The sequence below is a fragment of the Oncorhynchus keta genome, chromosome 32, assembly GCF_023373465.1.
Source record: "Oncorhynchus keta strain PuntledgeMale-10-30-2019 chromosome 32, Oket_V2, whole genome shotgun sequence".
Lineage (NCBI taxonomy): Eukaryota > Metazoa > Chordata > Actinopteri > Salmoniformes > Salmonidae > Oncorhynchus > Oncorhynchus keta.
The window spans coordinates 3,877,962-3,895,586 of record NC_068452.1 but is presented as its reverse complement, the minus strand read 5'-3'; the positions used below and the strand labels follow the sequence as shown (position 1 = coordinate 3,895,586).

At 41.3% G+C, this 17,625-nt stretch overlaps 1 protein-coding gene across 9 annotated transcripts; it reads right to left on the bottom strand.

Moving 5' to 3' along the window:
• Nucleotides 1-220: 220 nt before the first annotated feature.
• Nucleotides 221-16,212, bottom strand: LOC118365703 (jupiter microtubule associated homolog 1-like). 9 transcript variants are annotated; one of them, XM_052490372.1, is made up of 6 exons: nt 16,000-16,211; nt 12,235-12,377; nt 6,442-6,542; nt 6,206-6,250; nt 5,871-5,913; nt 221-365 (listed from the first exon to the last, which is right to left on the bottom strand). In XM_052490372.1, the coding sequence occupies exons 1-6, from the start codon at nt 16,053-16,055 to the stop codon at nt 319-321; spliced, it is 435 nt and encodes a 144-aa protein (XP_052346332.1). In that variant the 5' UTR covers nt 16,056-16,211; the 3' UTR covers nt 221-318. The 9 variants fall into 9 exon arrangements, with proteins under 9 accessions (XP_052346332.1, XP_052346328.1, XP_052346326.1 ...); XM_052490368.1 differs by having other exon boundaries at nt 6,223-6,250; nt 16,000-16,210; XM_052490371.1 differs by lacking the exon at nt 221-365 and adding an exon at nt 4,446-5,828.
• Nucleotides 16,213-17,625: the final 1,413 nt, after the last annotated feature.

Sequence of the window (17,625 nt, the reverse complement as noted above, 5' to 3'; positions counted from 1 at the left end):
TCAAAAGGACTGACCGTTACTCCTTATTAGACCATAGAATATAATTCCTCATTCCTTTAGGTGCCATTTGGCAAACTCCAAGCAGGCAGTCACGTGCCTTTTACTGAGGAGTGGCATCCAACAAAGAAAACGTACCAAAAAAAACAATAAACTCGGGGAGGGAGAAGAGGACGGGACGCAATTCCTGGACTCAGATGAACAGGTGGAGATTCTTCTTTAAAAAAAAAGAGAAAAGGACGGCGGAGTTCTGAGAAAGAGAAGGACCTCAACCCAGGATGAGGCTGGACTTGCCCCCTGGGGGGTTCCTGCGGCCTGACGTCATCCCTGCGGCGGGCTGGGGAGCCCCTGCGGCGGGCTGGGGAGCCCCTGCGGCGGGCTGGGGAGCCTCATCCCTCTGCTCTGGGGTGGGAACGACTTCAACAGCGTTATCTAAACATGGGAAAGCAGCCAGGTGAACATGCTTGAGACTCAAGCATTTAAAACGTAATACTGCTGCTTGAAGCTTTTAAACATCTGGTAATAGCAAAGTCAAGTCAATATACACAAACACTATAAATGGTAAACATTAAACACTACAAATCATGTTGCCCCCCCCAAATCTCTTAGCTATAATTGAACTAGCATTATTGTGGGTAAAATTAACCTAAGACGTTTACAAAACATGAATATGTAGTCTTAAATCTGGACAACTTGTTAATTAACAGTGGAAGTTAGCAAGCAATACATTAAAATGGTCCTCACCAGCATTTCCCATGTCATTGTCTCCATTCTAAGAGGAGATGAAGGGGAAAAGGGTACATTATTAGAACAGAAATGAGTAGGCCAACTACATGAAAGCAAAGTGAAAGTCCTCAACAAGGAATGCCTATTGTTTAACTTTGAGGAAACGTCAACATGGGAAATTCTAGATTGTGTGTGTGTGTGTGTGTGTGTGTGTGTGTGTGTGTGTGTGTGTGTGTGTGTGTGTGTGTGTGTGTGTGTGTGTGTGTGTGTGTGTGTGTGTGTGATCAGCGTTGAGCCATCTCACCCCGGCGTTGGAGTCTTCATGGTTGTTGGAGGACGACTGGGCAGCACATCTCCTCAGTGGGGCCGAGGGTTCTCCACACAGCACTCCAGTGGGCTTCCCACCTGTAGATACACAGAAATGACACTTAACATGGTTTGACTCATTCCCTGGCTAAATCACCAAGCGATCGAGGGCTTACATTGAAATTTACAGACATCTCATGCCAGTGATAACATTTTAAATGCTTGATAAGAGTTCTAAGTAGCCAAACACCTCATCAAATCCAAATAATGAAACAAAACGGCTTAGCTCTGCCATTTCATGAATTGAGCCTACTGATCATGGTATATATAAACCAGTCAGTATCTGGTGTGACCACCATTTGCCTCAAGGCAACATGACGTCCCATAGCATTGATCAGGCTGTTGATTGTGGCTTGTCAATTGTTGTCCCGACCAAACACGGTGACCGCTTTTATTATAATATCTGTGAAGCGAACATGAATCACATTATCATACATGAACATGATCTGCCCTCTTGTGGAGGAAGTTGCAACTTGCATCCCACATACAGAGTAACTCCAGAGTCGATGAAGTTCAATTTAAGACTTAATACCATTTGTGAAGTCTGCGCACACCTGCTGATATCCCCTTCCAGAAATGAGCCTGTTGGCAAAAAGTAGTATATTGAGGGCTGGCTCTTAAAGTGGAACTGACAGTGTCAACCAATTTGCAAATGTGAAACAGACAACCATAATATCAGTAATATAAGAATTCCCAGTTTATGCTGCAAAAATAAACTTGGATTTAAAAATAGGTTGTTTTACACCCCCCCTCCCCCCAAAAATAAAAAAAAATAATAATCCATAATGCAAAGTAAGGCATCGTTGACAGAATAGATGGATTCAGTTGAATGCATGGGTAATAATTCACCAATACATTTCTTGGTAGTCCAACATTACCATCAGGTTGTAAATAGCAGCTGGCCTGATACCTTGCTTGTTTCAGTGACTCAATATTTTGGACAAAAAGTATCCAATACTGGGAATGTTAATACAAGGCAAACTAGCAAGGGCAATGATCAAGTCAGTCATAACCATCAAATGTATTTATAAAGCCCTTTTTACATCAGTCGATGACAAAGTGCTATACAGAAACCCAGCCGAAAACCCCAAACAGCAAGCAATGCAGATGTAGAAGCACAGTGGCTAAGAAAAACTCAAGGCAAGAACCGAGGATGAAACCAGGCTGAGGGGTGTCCAGTCCTCTTCTGGCTGTACAGGGTGGAGATTATAACTCTTCAAATGTTCATAGATGCCCAGCAGGGTCAAATAATAAGTCACAGTGGTTGTGGAGGGTGCAACAGGTGGCTAACATGCTGACCAGACAGCACACGTTTAGTCCGTGAGTGTTGCAAAATAAAAATGTTATTCAAACATTTCAAATAAAAAACGGCTCACGTGAATTCAGACTTTATAGCCAGGCGATACAATAGAACTTGGTTCCATTTTAGCCATTTGACACACTGCATGTCCCACCTCTTCAAGCTACTCATTGGTCATTACGAGCCTTTACCCACGTGGGTTATTGAAAGATGGGAGGTCCACACTCCAGTCCGTGACGGTAATGCACCTTAAAGTTAAACCACCATCAGAATTCTATAAAGAGCCACAAAATATATATAAAAGCATTTCAGGTAAAAACCCATGTTTATCTCCAAGGACCAATTAGCTAGCAAGTCCAGGGATGCAAACTGGTGAGGGCCCAAAAATAACTTTTTTTTTTGCACTGATTTTTTAAAATGTTATCCCTGCTAGGGGGAAATAGAGGTGTTAACTAATTTAAAAAAAATATGATCTACATGATCAGTCTAAAATTAAAGTTGTTAATGTTGTGACGGCCCTGAATTTTTCTGAACCGTCTCAGTGCTTCCCCTTCCAATAAGGCGCTTTCCCTTCAATTCCCAATTAAATAGCCAGCATCATCTGCTCAAAAGTGGGGTTGTGATGGAGACGTGAATGAGGATGTGTTCAACCCTCAGTTCCGAAGCTTCTCTATTCCGTTTGTTTTGTTGCTGTCAAAAGTATGATTTGTAGCCTAATAGAGTTTACCCAGGATCGGATCCACTCTTTGCGTCGGTAGACTACACCTCTCCGTTCTTCGTGGCCTTTCTCAGCTGGAGATCTGTTGGCGGATTGGATTGTCTGACTGACCGACTGACTACAACCTTTTTTGTATACGGTATTTCATTTGTTTTCATGTGAGGTATACTGTGGTGATTTATGTAGTTAGTTGTAGTTGGACTTAGAGTTGATACGCTTTAAAGTTGTGGTAAAATAGTTGTAATATTGATTGTATGATTAATACTGGGTTTACGCTACACTTGAGTGAACGGACAAACATTGCGTGACTAAGGTCACGGGAGTTCCCTGAACTCCTTTACCGGGCTGGACTCTTAAGGCCAGAGGTACAGGATATTTCTAGAAGTTCTTTCCAATGTTAAGGGTTTATGAAAAGTTTATTTCCATCCTGACTTTTACACAAGTCCTTTTGTATTGGTGTAGACTTGACGGACCAGATGGGACTCATTCCCTCCCAAACCAAAAGGAGAAACCAATGTTTTCTCTGGTAGGCACAACCTACCTGGCACCCCTGTAAATAATAACCTCAAGTCAAAACCGTTACAATGTGAACCTAACCAGCGACTCCTGTGGCGGGCCGGGCGCGCAAACCAAGGTTGCCAGGTGTTTCCTCCGACCCATTGGCGCGGCTGGCTTCTGGCTTGGATGCGCACTGTGTTAAGAAGCAGTGCGGCTAGGTTGGGTTATATCCGAGGACGCATGACTTTCAACCTTCGTCTCTGCCGAGCCCGTACGGGAGTTGTAGCGATGAGACAAGATAGTAGCTACAACAACAATTTGACACCATGAATTTGGGGAGAAAGGGGTAAAAAAAATAGTTGTAGAAACATCAAGGATGCTCAATGGTAACAGGATGCACCAGAACTAAATTTCAAGTCTCCTAGTAAAGTGTCTGAATACTTACGTAAATAAAGTATGTCAAGATTAATACATTTAAAGAAATGTATTAAACCCGTTTTTAACTTGTCATAGAGTGCTGAGGATTTGTATTTATCCATTTTAGAAAAAGGCTGTAACAAACCATTTTGGAAAATGTCAAAGGGTCTGAATACTTTCCAAAGGCACTGTACAAACGCCGAGGTACCTTATTGCCATTACTGTATAAACTGGTTAAATGTAATTAGAGCAGTAAATAAAAAAAGCATGTTTTGTTATATCCATGGAATAGGGTCTGATATACCATGGCTGTCAGCCAATCAGCATTCAGGGCTCAAACCACCCAGTACATAAATGTATTTAGGTCATTGAAAAACTACAACCAACTGCACCATTGCCATCAGAAATAAAGACACAGCCATGTATGGTCAAAAACGACTTTTAATTTGTGCCAATACTCATTGCGACTTTTACAGTGATAAACAAACCTGCATGAATTTGGATGAACAAGTAACGGTCATGTAGCCCAGCTGACCATTCAACATCTTCAGAAAAACACTTCAACATGAATTCACTAAAGCCATGTGTGCAATTTCATTCAAATTACGTTTGAGCAAAATTGAACCGTGTGTGGGTAAATACAGACATTGAACCACAGGTTTTCCTGTGCAAGGCAGACAGTAAAATAGGCATCAGACCTGTAAGAGACAGTGACAGAAGTTTGAACAAGAACTCTGGACAATAATCTTAACGTACCAAATTGTGTCCAACATCGAGAATTTAAAAAATAATAAATATGCAAAACGAGAACTAGGCAGAGCTGTCATAAGGTCACTTGTCATTCTATCAGATGGAGTACCACACACAAACAGGCATACTTTAACCTGTTGAAAGTTTCCCCCCTTTAAAAAAAGATCATAAAAACCACTCAAACCTGGCACTGAAGTTAAAACTGACATGTAAGGACCACAAACACAATACAAAAATTCTCTTATTTTTCCATTTCATGACATAAGCCCATTTTCTGGACATATTCACTGAATTTAGTCTTCAGAAATAACACCAGGGTTTGATTTGACAGCTTGGATCCCGTGTGGATTTTAGTTTCCATAGAAATGTTTAGGTCCCGAACTTCATGCAACACTAGATCATGTACCCCTCCAATTAATTAATAATGACTCAATTTAGTCCAGCATAACCTTAAAATAAAAACATTCACAGTATAACTTACCTCCCCCTCCCTTTTTTTATTTATTATTATTCTTTTTTTTAACAAAGGCTTCACCAAAATGTTTTGGATGAGTCGGACTTGGAACAAACCAGGCGTGCATGCAGTTTGCCATTCAATAAACACGGTGCAAAAGCAACAACTTCATATGTATCCATTTGTGTTTTTCGAAACCTTATTGATTGCGCATCAGAACTTTTGCCAATGACACCAGATTGAGTGAGGGACAACTTAAACCTCATGCCCTTTACCCAGCAGGCCTGTGACTACAGCACTACAGATGCCAGGGGCTTGGATCAGGTACATAAAGTGCTTCTGTCAACAAAAAACGTACCGAAAAAAAAAAAACGTATCAAAACAATAGACTCGGGGAGGGAGAAGAGGACGGGACGCAATTCCTGGACTCAGATGAACAGGTGGAGATTCTTCTTTTAAAAAAAGAGAAAAGGACGGCGGAGTTCTGAGAAAGAGAAGGACCTCAACCCAGGATGAGGCTGGACTTGCCCCCTGGGGGGTTCCTGCGGCCTGACGTCATCCCTGCGGCGGGCTGGGGAGCCCCTGCGGCGGGCTGGGGAGCCCCTGCGGCGGGCTGGGGAGCCTCTGCGGCGGGTTGGGGAGCCTCATCCCTCTGCTCTGGGGTGGGAACGACTTCAACAGCGTTATCTAAACATGGGAAAGCAGCCAGGTGAACATGCTTGAGACTCAAGCATTTAAAACGTAATACTGCTGCTTGAAGCTTTTAAACATCTGGTAATAGCAAAGTCAAGTCAATATACACAAACACTATAAATGGTAAACATTAAACACTACAAATCATGTTGCCCCCCCAAATCTCTTAGCTATAATTTAACTAGCATTATTGTGAGTAAAATTAACCTAAGAAGTTTACAAAACATTAATATGTAGTCTTAAATCTGGACAACTTGTTTATTAAGTGGAAGTTAGCAAGCAATACATTAAAATGGTCCTCACCAGCATTTCCCATGTCATTGTCTCCATTCTAAGAGGAGATGAAGGGGAAAAAGGGTACATTATTAGAACAGAAATGAGTAGGCCAACTACATGAAAGCAAAGTGAAAGTCCTCAACAAGGAATGCCTATTGTTTAACTTTGAGGAAACGTCAACATGGGAAATTCTAGATTGTGTGTGTGTGTGTGTGTGTGTGTGTGATCAGCGTTGAGCCATCTCACCCCGGCGTTGGAGTCTTCGTGGTTGTTGGAGGACGACTGGGCAGCACATCTCCTCAGTGGGGCCGAGGGTTCTCCACACAGCACTCCAGTGGGCTTCCCACCTGTAGATACACAGAAATGACACTTAACATGGTTTGACTCATTCCCTGGCTAAATCACCAAGCAATCGAGGGCTTACATTGAAATTTACAGACATCTCATGCCAGTGATAACATTTGAAATGCTTGATAAGAGTTCTAAGTAGCCAAACACCTCATCAAAACCAAATAATGAAACAAACGGCTTAGCTCTGCCATTTCATGAATTGAGCCTACTGATCATGGTATATATAAACCAGTCAGTATCTGGTGTGACCACCATTTGCCTCAAGGCAACATGACGTCCCATAGCATTGATCAGGCTGTTGATTGTGGCTTGTCAATTGTTGTCCCGACCAAACAAGGTGACAGCTTTTCTTATAATATCTGTGAAGCGAACATGAATCACATTATCATAAATGAACATGATCTGCCCTCTTGTGGAAGAAGTTGCAACTTGCATCCCACATACAGAGTAACTCCAGGGTCGATGAAGTTCAATTTAAGACTTAATACCATTTGTGAAGTCTGCGCACACCTGCTGATATCCCCTTCCAGAAATGAGCCTGTTGGCAAAAAGTAGTATATTGAGGGCTGGCTCTTAAAGTGGAACTGACAGTGTCAACCAATTTGCAAATGTGAAACAGACAATCATAATATCAGTAATATAAAAATTCCCAGTTTATGCTGCAAAACTAAACTTGGTTTTAAAAATAGGTTATTTTACACCCCCCACCAACAACAAAAGAATCATGCAAAGTAAGGCATCGTTGACAGAATAGATGGATTCAGTTGAATGCATGGGTAATAATTCACCAATACATTTCTTGGTAGTCCAACAACATTACCATCAGGTTGTAAATAGCAGCTGGCCTGATACCTTGCTTGTTTCAGTGACTCAATATTTTGGACAAAAAGTGTCCAATACTGGGAATGTTAATACAAGGCAAACTAGCAAGGGCAATGATCAAGTCAGTCATAACCATCAAATGTATTTATAAAGCCCTTTTTACATCAGTCGATGACAAAGTGCTGTACAGAAACCCAGCCGAAAACCCCAAACAGCAAGCAATGCAGATGTAGAAGCACAGTGGCTAAGAAAAACTCAAGGCAAGAACCGAGGATGAAACCAGGCTGAGGGGTGTCCAGTCCTCTTCTGGCTGTACAGGGTGGAGATTATAACTCTTCAAATGTTCATAGATGCCCAGCAGGGTCAAATAATAAGTCACAGTGGTTGTAGAGGGTGCAACAGGTGGCTAACATGCTGACCAGACAGCACACGTTTAGTCCGTGAGTGTTGCAAAATAAAAATGTAAATGTTATTCAAACATTTCAAATAAAAAACGGCTCACGTGAATTCAGACTTTATAGCCAGGCGATACAATAGAACTTGGTTCCATTTTAGCCATTTGACACACTGCATGTCCCACCTCTTCAAGCTACTCATTGGTCATTACGAGCCTTTACCCACGTGGGTTATTGAAAGATGGGAGGTCCACACTCCAGTCCGTGACGGTAATGCACCTTAAAGTTAAACCACCATCAGAATTCTATAAAGAGCCACAAAATATATATAAAAGCATTTCAGGTAAAAACCCATGTTTACCTCCCAGGACCAATTAGCTAGCAAGTCCAGGGATGCAAACTGGTGAGGGCCCAAAAATAATACTTTTTTTTTTGCACTGATTTTTTTAAATGTTATCCCTGCTAGGGGGAAATAGGTGTTAACTAATTTAAAAAAGAATGATCTACATGATCAGTCTAAAATTAAAGTTGTTAATGTGAACCTAACTCACAGCTAAAAAAACAAAGAAAGCAATCCAAATGTTATTTGTTGGCTAGACTTTACTTCAAATGACACTCAAGTTTTGAGAGAAAACCCCATCTTAAGTTGAAATAGAATGAAACAGGCTTTCTATTTTTGCTCTATTATAGTGGGAACTATAGTAGACATTGATCAAGTACACAAGGCTACATGTGTGCAAAAGTAACATTCACTGAGTGTATTATGTTTTTACATTTTTTAAGTGTAATAATCACTCAAGTCTTACTGTCAAGTTCAACAAAAGCATTATTTTAGGGCTACACATTACATTGTACACCTTCTGCCTTAGGCCATCTGTTCTATACTGTACCAGCAGAGCAGGATATCGATTATGGCAACAAAGGGTCTCTTTCAGGCAGAGTACACCTGGCATACCCCTTTTTATTTCCTGTATTGAATGATGGAAGGAACACCATACTTTCCTACCTCTATACAGTGGTGACATCCATCTTAAAGCCAGGCACAGCTCCACTTGTTTAACAAGCAATGCCTCATTTTCACCAAATTCTCTCAATCTGAAAATTAACCACATACTGTAGAGGGAAAACAATGAACAATTCAGATTGCCAGGGTCCGGTAAGCAACTAACACGTTATAACTTGAGGAATGGCAAGGAGTCGTATAACAGTTAATACTATAGTGAATGGTTAGGTTACTAACGTTCATCTGATGTTGTAGCCGTCTGACCTTACTAGCCAGATCATTTTTCACACCATAAACTCAATTTCATCAGTTAAGTTGGCAAATGTTGCCCAACATTTCTCTGGCTGGCTAACAGAGAATTAAATCCAGCTGGCAAGATACTTTATGCTAACAATACTTGTACCATACTTTCACCCCCACCTCAAGCTTTCCAAATGCCAGTGGTTTTAAGTACGCGTCACCACCTTCTCACCTACCTCTTCGTTGTTCAGGGGACGTGCTGCTGTAAATTAACTGGTCAACTGCCTTTCCAGAGCGCGTGCTGATGATGTAACTAGCAAATTGGTTGTTCCTCTTCAATCGCGTGCTGCATTCCGTTATGTGAACGATTGGATTAATACTGGCTGTATCCAAAGCTCAGCCAAACATGCATCACTTGTTCACAGCCAGTAGTCATCCAAAGCCCCCTGCCTAAACTTCTCATATCTACACAAATCACCCATTTTGGATTCAAACTGCAAAAGGTGCCAAGTTTGCGTCCCTGAGCAACAGCTAGCCATCTTAATGCTACAGCAGACAATGACATTCCAGACAATTCTGTGCTGCCAAATTTGTGGCAACAGTTTGGGGAAATCCCTTTACTGTTTCAGCATGACAATGCCCCCTTGCACAAAGCAAGGTCCATACAGAACGAGATCGACGTGGAAGAACTTGACTGGCTTGAACAGAGCCCTGACCTCAACCCTATCGAACACTTTTGGAATAAATTGGAACGCCGACTGTGAGATAGTCCTAATCGGCCAACTTCAGTGATCGACCTCTAATGCTTGTGGCTGAATGGAAGCAAGTCCCCGAAGCAATGTTCCAAACATCTAGTGGAAAGCCTTCCCAGCAGAAAAAAAGGGGGCAACAAAGAACTTCTGAAACTTGTCAGTCTATTCTTGTTCGGAGAAATGAAGGCTATTCCATGCAAGAAATTGTCAAGAACCTGAAGATCTCGTACAACGCTGTGTATTACTCCCTTCACAGAACAGCCCAAACTGGCCCTAACCAGAATAGTGGGAGGACCCGGTGCACAACTGAGCAAGAGGACAAGTACATTAGTGTCTAGTTTGAGAAACAGACGCATAGAAGTCCTCAACTGGCAGCTTCATTAAATAGTACCCGCATAACACCGTCTCAACATCAACAGTGAAGAGGTGACTCCAGGATGCTGGCCTTCTAGGCAGAGTTGCAAAGAAAAAGCCATCTCAGACTGGCCAATAAAAGAAAAGATGGGCAAAAGAACAGACACTGGACAGAGGAACTCTGCTAATTTCTCACATGGAATAGTTGCTGATAATGGGCCTCTGTATACCCATGTAGATATTCCATCAAAAAAATACAAATAAAGCCATTTCCAGCTACAATAGTTTTACATCTACACTATTTCTGATCAATTGCATGTTATTTTAATGGACAATTTTTTTTTTTACATTTCTAAGTAACCCCAAACTTTCGAATGGTAGTGTATGCGTTATGGCTTTTCAACCTCTGCCATATTGTGATTGAGTTCTATTAGATGGCCCAGTGTTTTCTTTAATGGAAGCTTCTCTAAAATGTCAAACAAGTAAAGTGCGGTGTACTGCAGGGCAGCTCTTTAGGCCCGCTTTTCGATTTTTTTCCAATGACCTGTTTTTTTTTTAACCTTTATTTAACCAGGCAAGTCAGTTAAGAACATATTCTTATTTTCAATGACGGCCTGGGAACAGTGGGTTAACTGTCTGTTCAGGGGCAGAACGACAGATTTGTACCTTGTCAGCTCGGGGGTTTGAACTCGCAACCTTCCGGTTACTAGTCCAACGCTCTAACCACTAGGTTACGCTGCCGCTGGGTATAAAACAAAGGATGCGTGTCCATGTATGCTGATGATTCAACCATATACGTGTCAGAAACCACAGCGAATGAAATACTGAAACCCCTTAAGAGATGTAACAGTTTTGGAATGGGCGGCCAGTAATAAACTGGTCCAGAACATAAAAACTAAGAGCACTGTATTTGGTACAAATCATTCCCTAAGTTCTAGACCTCAGCTGAATCTGGTAATGAATGGTGTGGCTGTTGAACAAGTTGAGGAGACTAAATTACTTGGTGTTACCTTTCATTGTAAACTGTCATGGTCAAAACATAGATTCAAATGGTTGTAAAGATGGGGAGAGGTTGGTCCATAATAATGGAGATGCTCTGCTTTTTTGAAAGCGGACTCCAAAAAGCAAGTCCTGCAGGCTCGTTTTGTCTTATCGTGATTATTGTCCAGTCGAGTGATGCAAGGAAAGACCTAGTTAGGCGGCACGTCTTGCTCTTCATTGTAGTCAAAGGGCTAATTCTTATAAGAAACATTGTTAAATCCCAAATTGTTTGCAGTCAATTTACACATAGCTCTGACACACTTACCCCATCAGACATTCCACCAGGGGTATTTTCACAGTCCCCAAAACCAGAACAAATGCAAGAAAGTGTACAGTATTATATATAGCTATTAGTGCATGAACTCCGTTCCATCTCATATCACGCAAATGAACAGCAAACCTGGTTTTACATAACAAATAAAGCAACACCTCAAGACACATCGCCTCGTCCCTATTTTACCTATATAGTTTGTGTGAAGGTATTGATATGTAGGCTGTGTGCCTTTATTTTTTTATTAATAAAGTTCGGTCCATGAGCTGTTCTTGTCTATTAATGTTCTGTATGTCATGTTTCATGTGGGCCCAACAGCTAATGTGGATCCTAATAAAAAAAATTAAAAGTATTTTTAAATGTATAGGCAACCATTCGCTCTCCTCTGACAACGGCCCGACTCACATGACGTGCACACATATGGTTGCATAGTGCTAACATTTTGAAGTGTGCCTCTAGTATTATTTGAAGTTAAAATTAGTAATAATTGTCGCAATGGCAACAATTGAGTAGCGGCACTATTACGGAAACACTGTAGTCATCTCAGTTGCATTTTTTAAGACCTTTGAAAACTGAATAAGACATTAAACTGTGAAATTAATTTAAGATTTAAAGACTAAGGACACGCACAGAGAAGTATTGATAAATTACATAGGCTACATACAGCTATAGGCTACATACAGCTATAGGCGACATACAGCTATAGGCGACATACAGCTATAGGTATTATACAGCTATAGGTATTATACAGCTATAGGTATTATACAGCTATAGGTATTATACAAGAGGCTGTGGAGGGTGATGGGTTACCAGGTGGGTTGTTCCTCCGATGAGCGTGTGGGTCATCTGGTTCAGCAAAGATGTTGGAGGCCATCTTGTTTTTGCGATTGGGGGGCTTTTCCTCATCATTGCCAAAAGAGATGTTGGAGGCTCCTCCAGGTGGGCGCAGGACCCTAAGCGACAAAGCAATTAGAAAAGTATTAACTAAAATAAATTAGCCTAACTTGTATCTTTCTTACTGGTATAGCCTTAAACTAGGATTTGTACCCTCTAAGAGTTCCTGCTCAAGAACCAATAAAAAAATATTTTAAAAAGTGCACACACCTGTCTGAAATTTTGCACAGGACAAAGGGAATCATCACCAGGCTATTTGGGGATGAAGTCAGTGTCTGGTGCGCAACACTACATTAAGACCAATTCCTTTCAAAGCCTTTCTGATAACTGTCATTATGGTGGCCTGGGCAGAGGGCAGTCAGGTCTGGAGTGAACCAAGGGCTATATCTGTTCTTAGTTCTGCATTATTTTGAACGGAGCGTGCTTATCTAAAATGGTGAGGAAGTTACTTTTAAAGAATGACCAGGCATCCTCAACTGACGGGATGAGGTCAATGTCCTTCCAGGATACCCGGGCCAGGTCAATTAGAAAGGCCTGCTCACAGAAGTGTTTTAGGGAGCGTTTGACAGTGATGAGGGGTGGTCGCTTCACTACGGCGCCGTAGCGGATACAGGCAATGAGGCAGTGATCTCTGAGATCCTGGTTGAAGACAGCGGAGGTGTATTTGGAGGGCCAGTTGGTCAGGATGACGTCTATGAGGGTGCCCTTGTTTACAGATTTAGGATTGTACCTGGTGGGTTCCTTGATGATTTGTGTGAGATTGAGGGCATATAGCTTAGATTGTAGGACTGCCGGGGTGTTAAGCATATCCCAGTTTAGGTCACCTAACAGAACAAACTCTGAAGCTTGATGGGGGGGCGATCAATTCACAAATGGTGTCCAGGGCACAGCTGGGAGCTGAGGGGGGTCGGTAGCAGGCGGCAACAGTGAGAGACTTATTTCTGGAGAGAGTAATTTTCAAAATTAGTAGTTCGAACTGTTTGGGTATGGACCTGGAAAGTATGACATTACTTTGCAGGCTAACTCCTCCCCCTTTGGCGGTTCTATCTTGAAGGAATTTTTTTTATAGTTGAGTATGGAAATCTCAGAATTTTTGGTGGCCTTCCTGAGCCAGGATTCAGACACAGCAAGGACATCAGGGTTAGCAGAGTGTGCTAAAGCAGTGAGTAAAACAAACTTAGGGAGGAGGCTTCTGATGTTGACATGTATGAAACCAAGGCTTTTTCGATCACAGAAGTCAACAAATGAGGGTGCCTGGGGACATGCAGGGCCTGGGTTTACCTCCACATCACCCGCGGAACAGAGGAGGAGTAGTATGAGGGATTAGTTATCTAGTGTGTCCTGTGTTGCATATAATCGATGCAGTGCGTATTTGCAAAAAAAGGACTGTCCTTGTTCCAATGTGTACCTAACCATAAACATCAATGCCTTTCTTAAAATCAATACACAGAAGTATATATTTTTATACCTGCATATTTAGCTAAAAGAAATCCAGGTTAGCAGGCAATATTAACCAGGTGAAATTGCACGCAGAGTCAGTGTATATACAACAGTTTGGGCCACCTAATTTGCCAGAATTTTACGTAATTATGACATAACCTTGAAGGTTGAGCAATGTAACAGGAATATTTAGACTTATGGATGCCACCCGTTAGAAAAAAAACAGAATGGTTCCGTATTTCACTGAAAGAATAAACAGCTTGTTTTCGAGATGATAGTTTCCGGATTTGACCATATTAATGACCGAAGGCTCGTATTTGTGTGTTATGTTATAACTAAGTCTATGATCTGATAGAGCAGTCTGACTGAGCGGTGGTAGTCACCAGCAGGCTCGTACGCATTCATTTGAACAGCACTTGTGCGTTTTTCCAGCAGCTCTTTGTTGCGCTTCAAGCATTGCGCTGTTTGACTTCAAGCCTATCAAGTCCCTAGAGTAGGCTGGTGTAACCGATGTGAAATGGCTAGCTAGTTAGCAGGGTGCACGCTAACAGTGTTTCAAACGTCACTCGCTCTGAGACTTGAGAGTGGTTGTTCCCCTTGCTCTGCATGGGTAACGCTGCTTCGAGGGTGGCTGTTGTCGATCTGTTCCTGGTTCGAGCCCAGGTAGGAGCGAGGAAAGGGACAGAAGCTATACTGTTACACTAAAGTACCTATAAGAACATCCAATAGTCAAAGGTTAATGAAATACAAATGGTAGAGAGAGAAATAGTCCTATAATTCCTACAACCTAAAACTATTTACCTGGGAATATTGAAGACTCATGTTAAAAGGAACCACCAGCTCTCATATGTTCTGAGCAAGGAACTTAAACGTTAGCTTTCTTACATGGCACATATTGCACTTTTACTTTCTTCTCCAACACTTTGTTTTTGCATTATTTAAACCAAATTGAACATGTTTGATTATTTATTTGAGGCTAAATTGATTTTATTGATGAATTATATTATGTTAAAATAAGTGTTCATTCAGTATTGTTGTAATTGTCATTATTACAAATAAATAAAATAAATCGTCATCTGCTTTTTTTGGTCATCCAATAATCGGTATCGGTGTTGAAAAATCAGTCGGTTGACCTCTAATGCAGACACACTAAATGCTTTAAATTCATGTTAGAGACGGGCTCCTGCTGGCTCCACTCTCTTCCTGCAGTGAGTGAACCCACCTTTACGCTGAGGTCTTAGAAGAGGATGAAAAACGGGTGTGACATAAACCCATGGAGACCAAACTTGAGGATTTTTAAAGCATGAAATATTCTTTGAAATGGCAGCTTCTCTGCATTCAGAGATGATAGAAAGCAATACCTTCTGCTAAGATTATCAATTAAAACTATATATTTTTTATTTACATGCCTTGCGTTTGCATAAATGTAAACCAGGTGCAAGCCCACTTGATCGATTTTCACCATAAAATACATTTTAGGTTCCCCCAGCCCACACTACAACCAGTGGGTCATAAAATATCCAGATGTCATTGTATGTGGGGCTGCTGCTTCGGCCTGATATTAACCTTAATCAAGCCACAAACCAGATGTAAAATAATTGGTGTCTGAATAGCATAGTTGGTTTTGCAAGTCAGTAACTAGCCAAATATATGTTTAGTGATTAATTTGAGCAAATCTAGTTATGGATGAGGGCTGCATGGTCGTGGTTGGCAACGTGGATACTAGTAACGTTAGTCGGCTAGAAAAAGCATCTTCCACATGGGGCCCCACCCAACCATAAAATGAACTAATTGATTTGTTAGCCAACGACAAGTTTCATGTTAGCAGTCTGTCTCTAGTGTCATACACCCTGCATTGGATAAAAGAACAAGCAAATATTGATTCCTTTGAAGGCAATCAGTTAGAACCATTAGCTTGATTTTACACACCTACGAGCACGTCGTTAGCTAACGACATTCATTAGCTAAATGCTAGCAAGCTAACGTTAGCCTGGTCCAGATACAAAAGAGGCAAATATCAACGGTGGTTGTGGCCACAGTTGCATTTATCGTAAAATACATCCTCTCACAAATCAAGTACAATGTCATTAATACGAATATGTTAAGAAAAGTGTATTGTTTGACAGTTAGCTATTGTTCACCAGATAGTTAAAGGTTAGCTAACTTAGCTGTCTAGATGAGGGGTGCATCATTTGACATTTGGCTGAAAATGCAAGGCTCTTGACATGTCATGATGCTTACCTGGAGCTGCTTTTTGCTCCGGCTTCCATGCCTGAATATATAGTTGTCGTCGTCATTTTGTGAGAGACTGGTAAGAATTGATAAGCTATCGCAAATAACACGACGATTTTGGCGTTTTTAGACCAATATTTCACCACCTCAGACTCGTTTTACTCCACCCGGTACAAGCAAAATGATCAATCGGCCTTTAAAACGAAAACGTGAAGAGGGCGTTTCCATGGTTGAACTACCACCCACAAAATGACGATTCGTTCTTTTGATTGGTTCCTGACTCATTAATCATGCATTTGATTGGAGAATTGGTGTACGACCTGCGCGCCCAAGGAAAAGCGCACTGTCCTCAGCAACCAAAAAATGATCCATATGTTGTCTGAATCTAGAGATGTTATAACCCTCCTTTCTGTACAATCAAACAATTTGAGATAAATCCTTTCCTGACAAATACTTCTGTTTTTCCACCCCATACAGAACCAATCCGTTGATACAATAGAGAACAATCATGAAAAATCAGACTATATGAATCAGACAGAAGTTCACCTGGACTGCATTTACACAGGCAGCCCAATTCTGATCTTTAATTCCACTAATTGCACTTTTGACCAATCATATCAGATCTTATTCATCAAACATCCCCCTTTTCTTTTTATGTCTGATGGTCCAGCACCATCCTCAAGACAATTGCTTTAATTTTTTGGAAAAGGCTTCAAATCCAAGTTAACTGACATTATTAACCAAAACACAGGGCCCTAATTACCTTTTACAGTTTGTGTGAGATTGGCACACAGGCATATCAATAAAATGGCACTTTTCCTAACAAAATGTATTGAGACATCAGATGCCCATCATCAAGAGTACATGGCAGGATAAATTCAATAAGCCTAGTGTACATACATCTTTGAATGTCAGGATTGCTGTAAATGATGGCATCATCAATCTCCTCTCTACCATCTGAACATGCAGAGGTCTACAGTGCCTTCGGAAAGTTATTCAGACCCCTTGACTTTTTCCACATTTTGTTACGTTACAGCCTTATTCTAAAATGTATTAAATAAAACAATTTCCTCACAATACCCCATAATGACAAACAAAATCAGGTAAAGACATTTTTGCACATTTATTAAAAATAAAAAACAGAAAATCCTTATTTACATAAGTATTCAGACCCTTAAGTATGAGACTCGAAATTGAGCTCAGGTGCATCCTGTTTCCATTGATCCTCCTTGAGCTGTTTCTACAACTTGATTGGAGTCCACCTGTGGTAAATTCAATGTATTGTTTGAGTTGGGAAAGCACACACCTGTCGATATATGGTCCCACAGTTGACAGTGTATGTCAGACCAAAAGCCAAGCCATGAGGTCAAAGGAATTGTCTGTAGTGCTCCGAGACAGAATTTCATCGAGGCACAGATCTGGGGAAGGGTACCAAAATATTTCTGCAGCATTGGATGTCCACAAGAACACTGTGGCTTTCATCATTATTAAATGGAAAGATTGGAACCACCAAGACTCTTCCTAGAGCTGGTTGCCCGGCCAAACTGAGCAATAGGTGAAGGGCCTTGGTCAGGGAGGTGACCAAGAACCTAATGGTCACTCTGACAGAGCTCTAGAGTACCTCTGTGGAGATGG

Coding starts and splice junctions, on each gene's coding strand:
- LOC118365703 (XM_052490364.1), bottom strand. CDS start 16,055: ATGACGACGACAACTATATATTCAGGCATGGAAGCCGGAGCAAAAAGC. Junction 12,378..15,999: donor GGAGCAAAAAGCAGCTCCAG/GTAAGCATCATG, acceptor TTTGTCGCTTAG/GGTCCTGCGCCCACCTGGAG. Junction 6,543..12,234: donor TCGGAGGAACAACCCACCTG/GTAACCCATCAC, acceptor GTGTATCTACAG/GTGGGAAGCCCACTGGAGTG.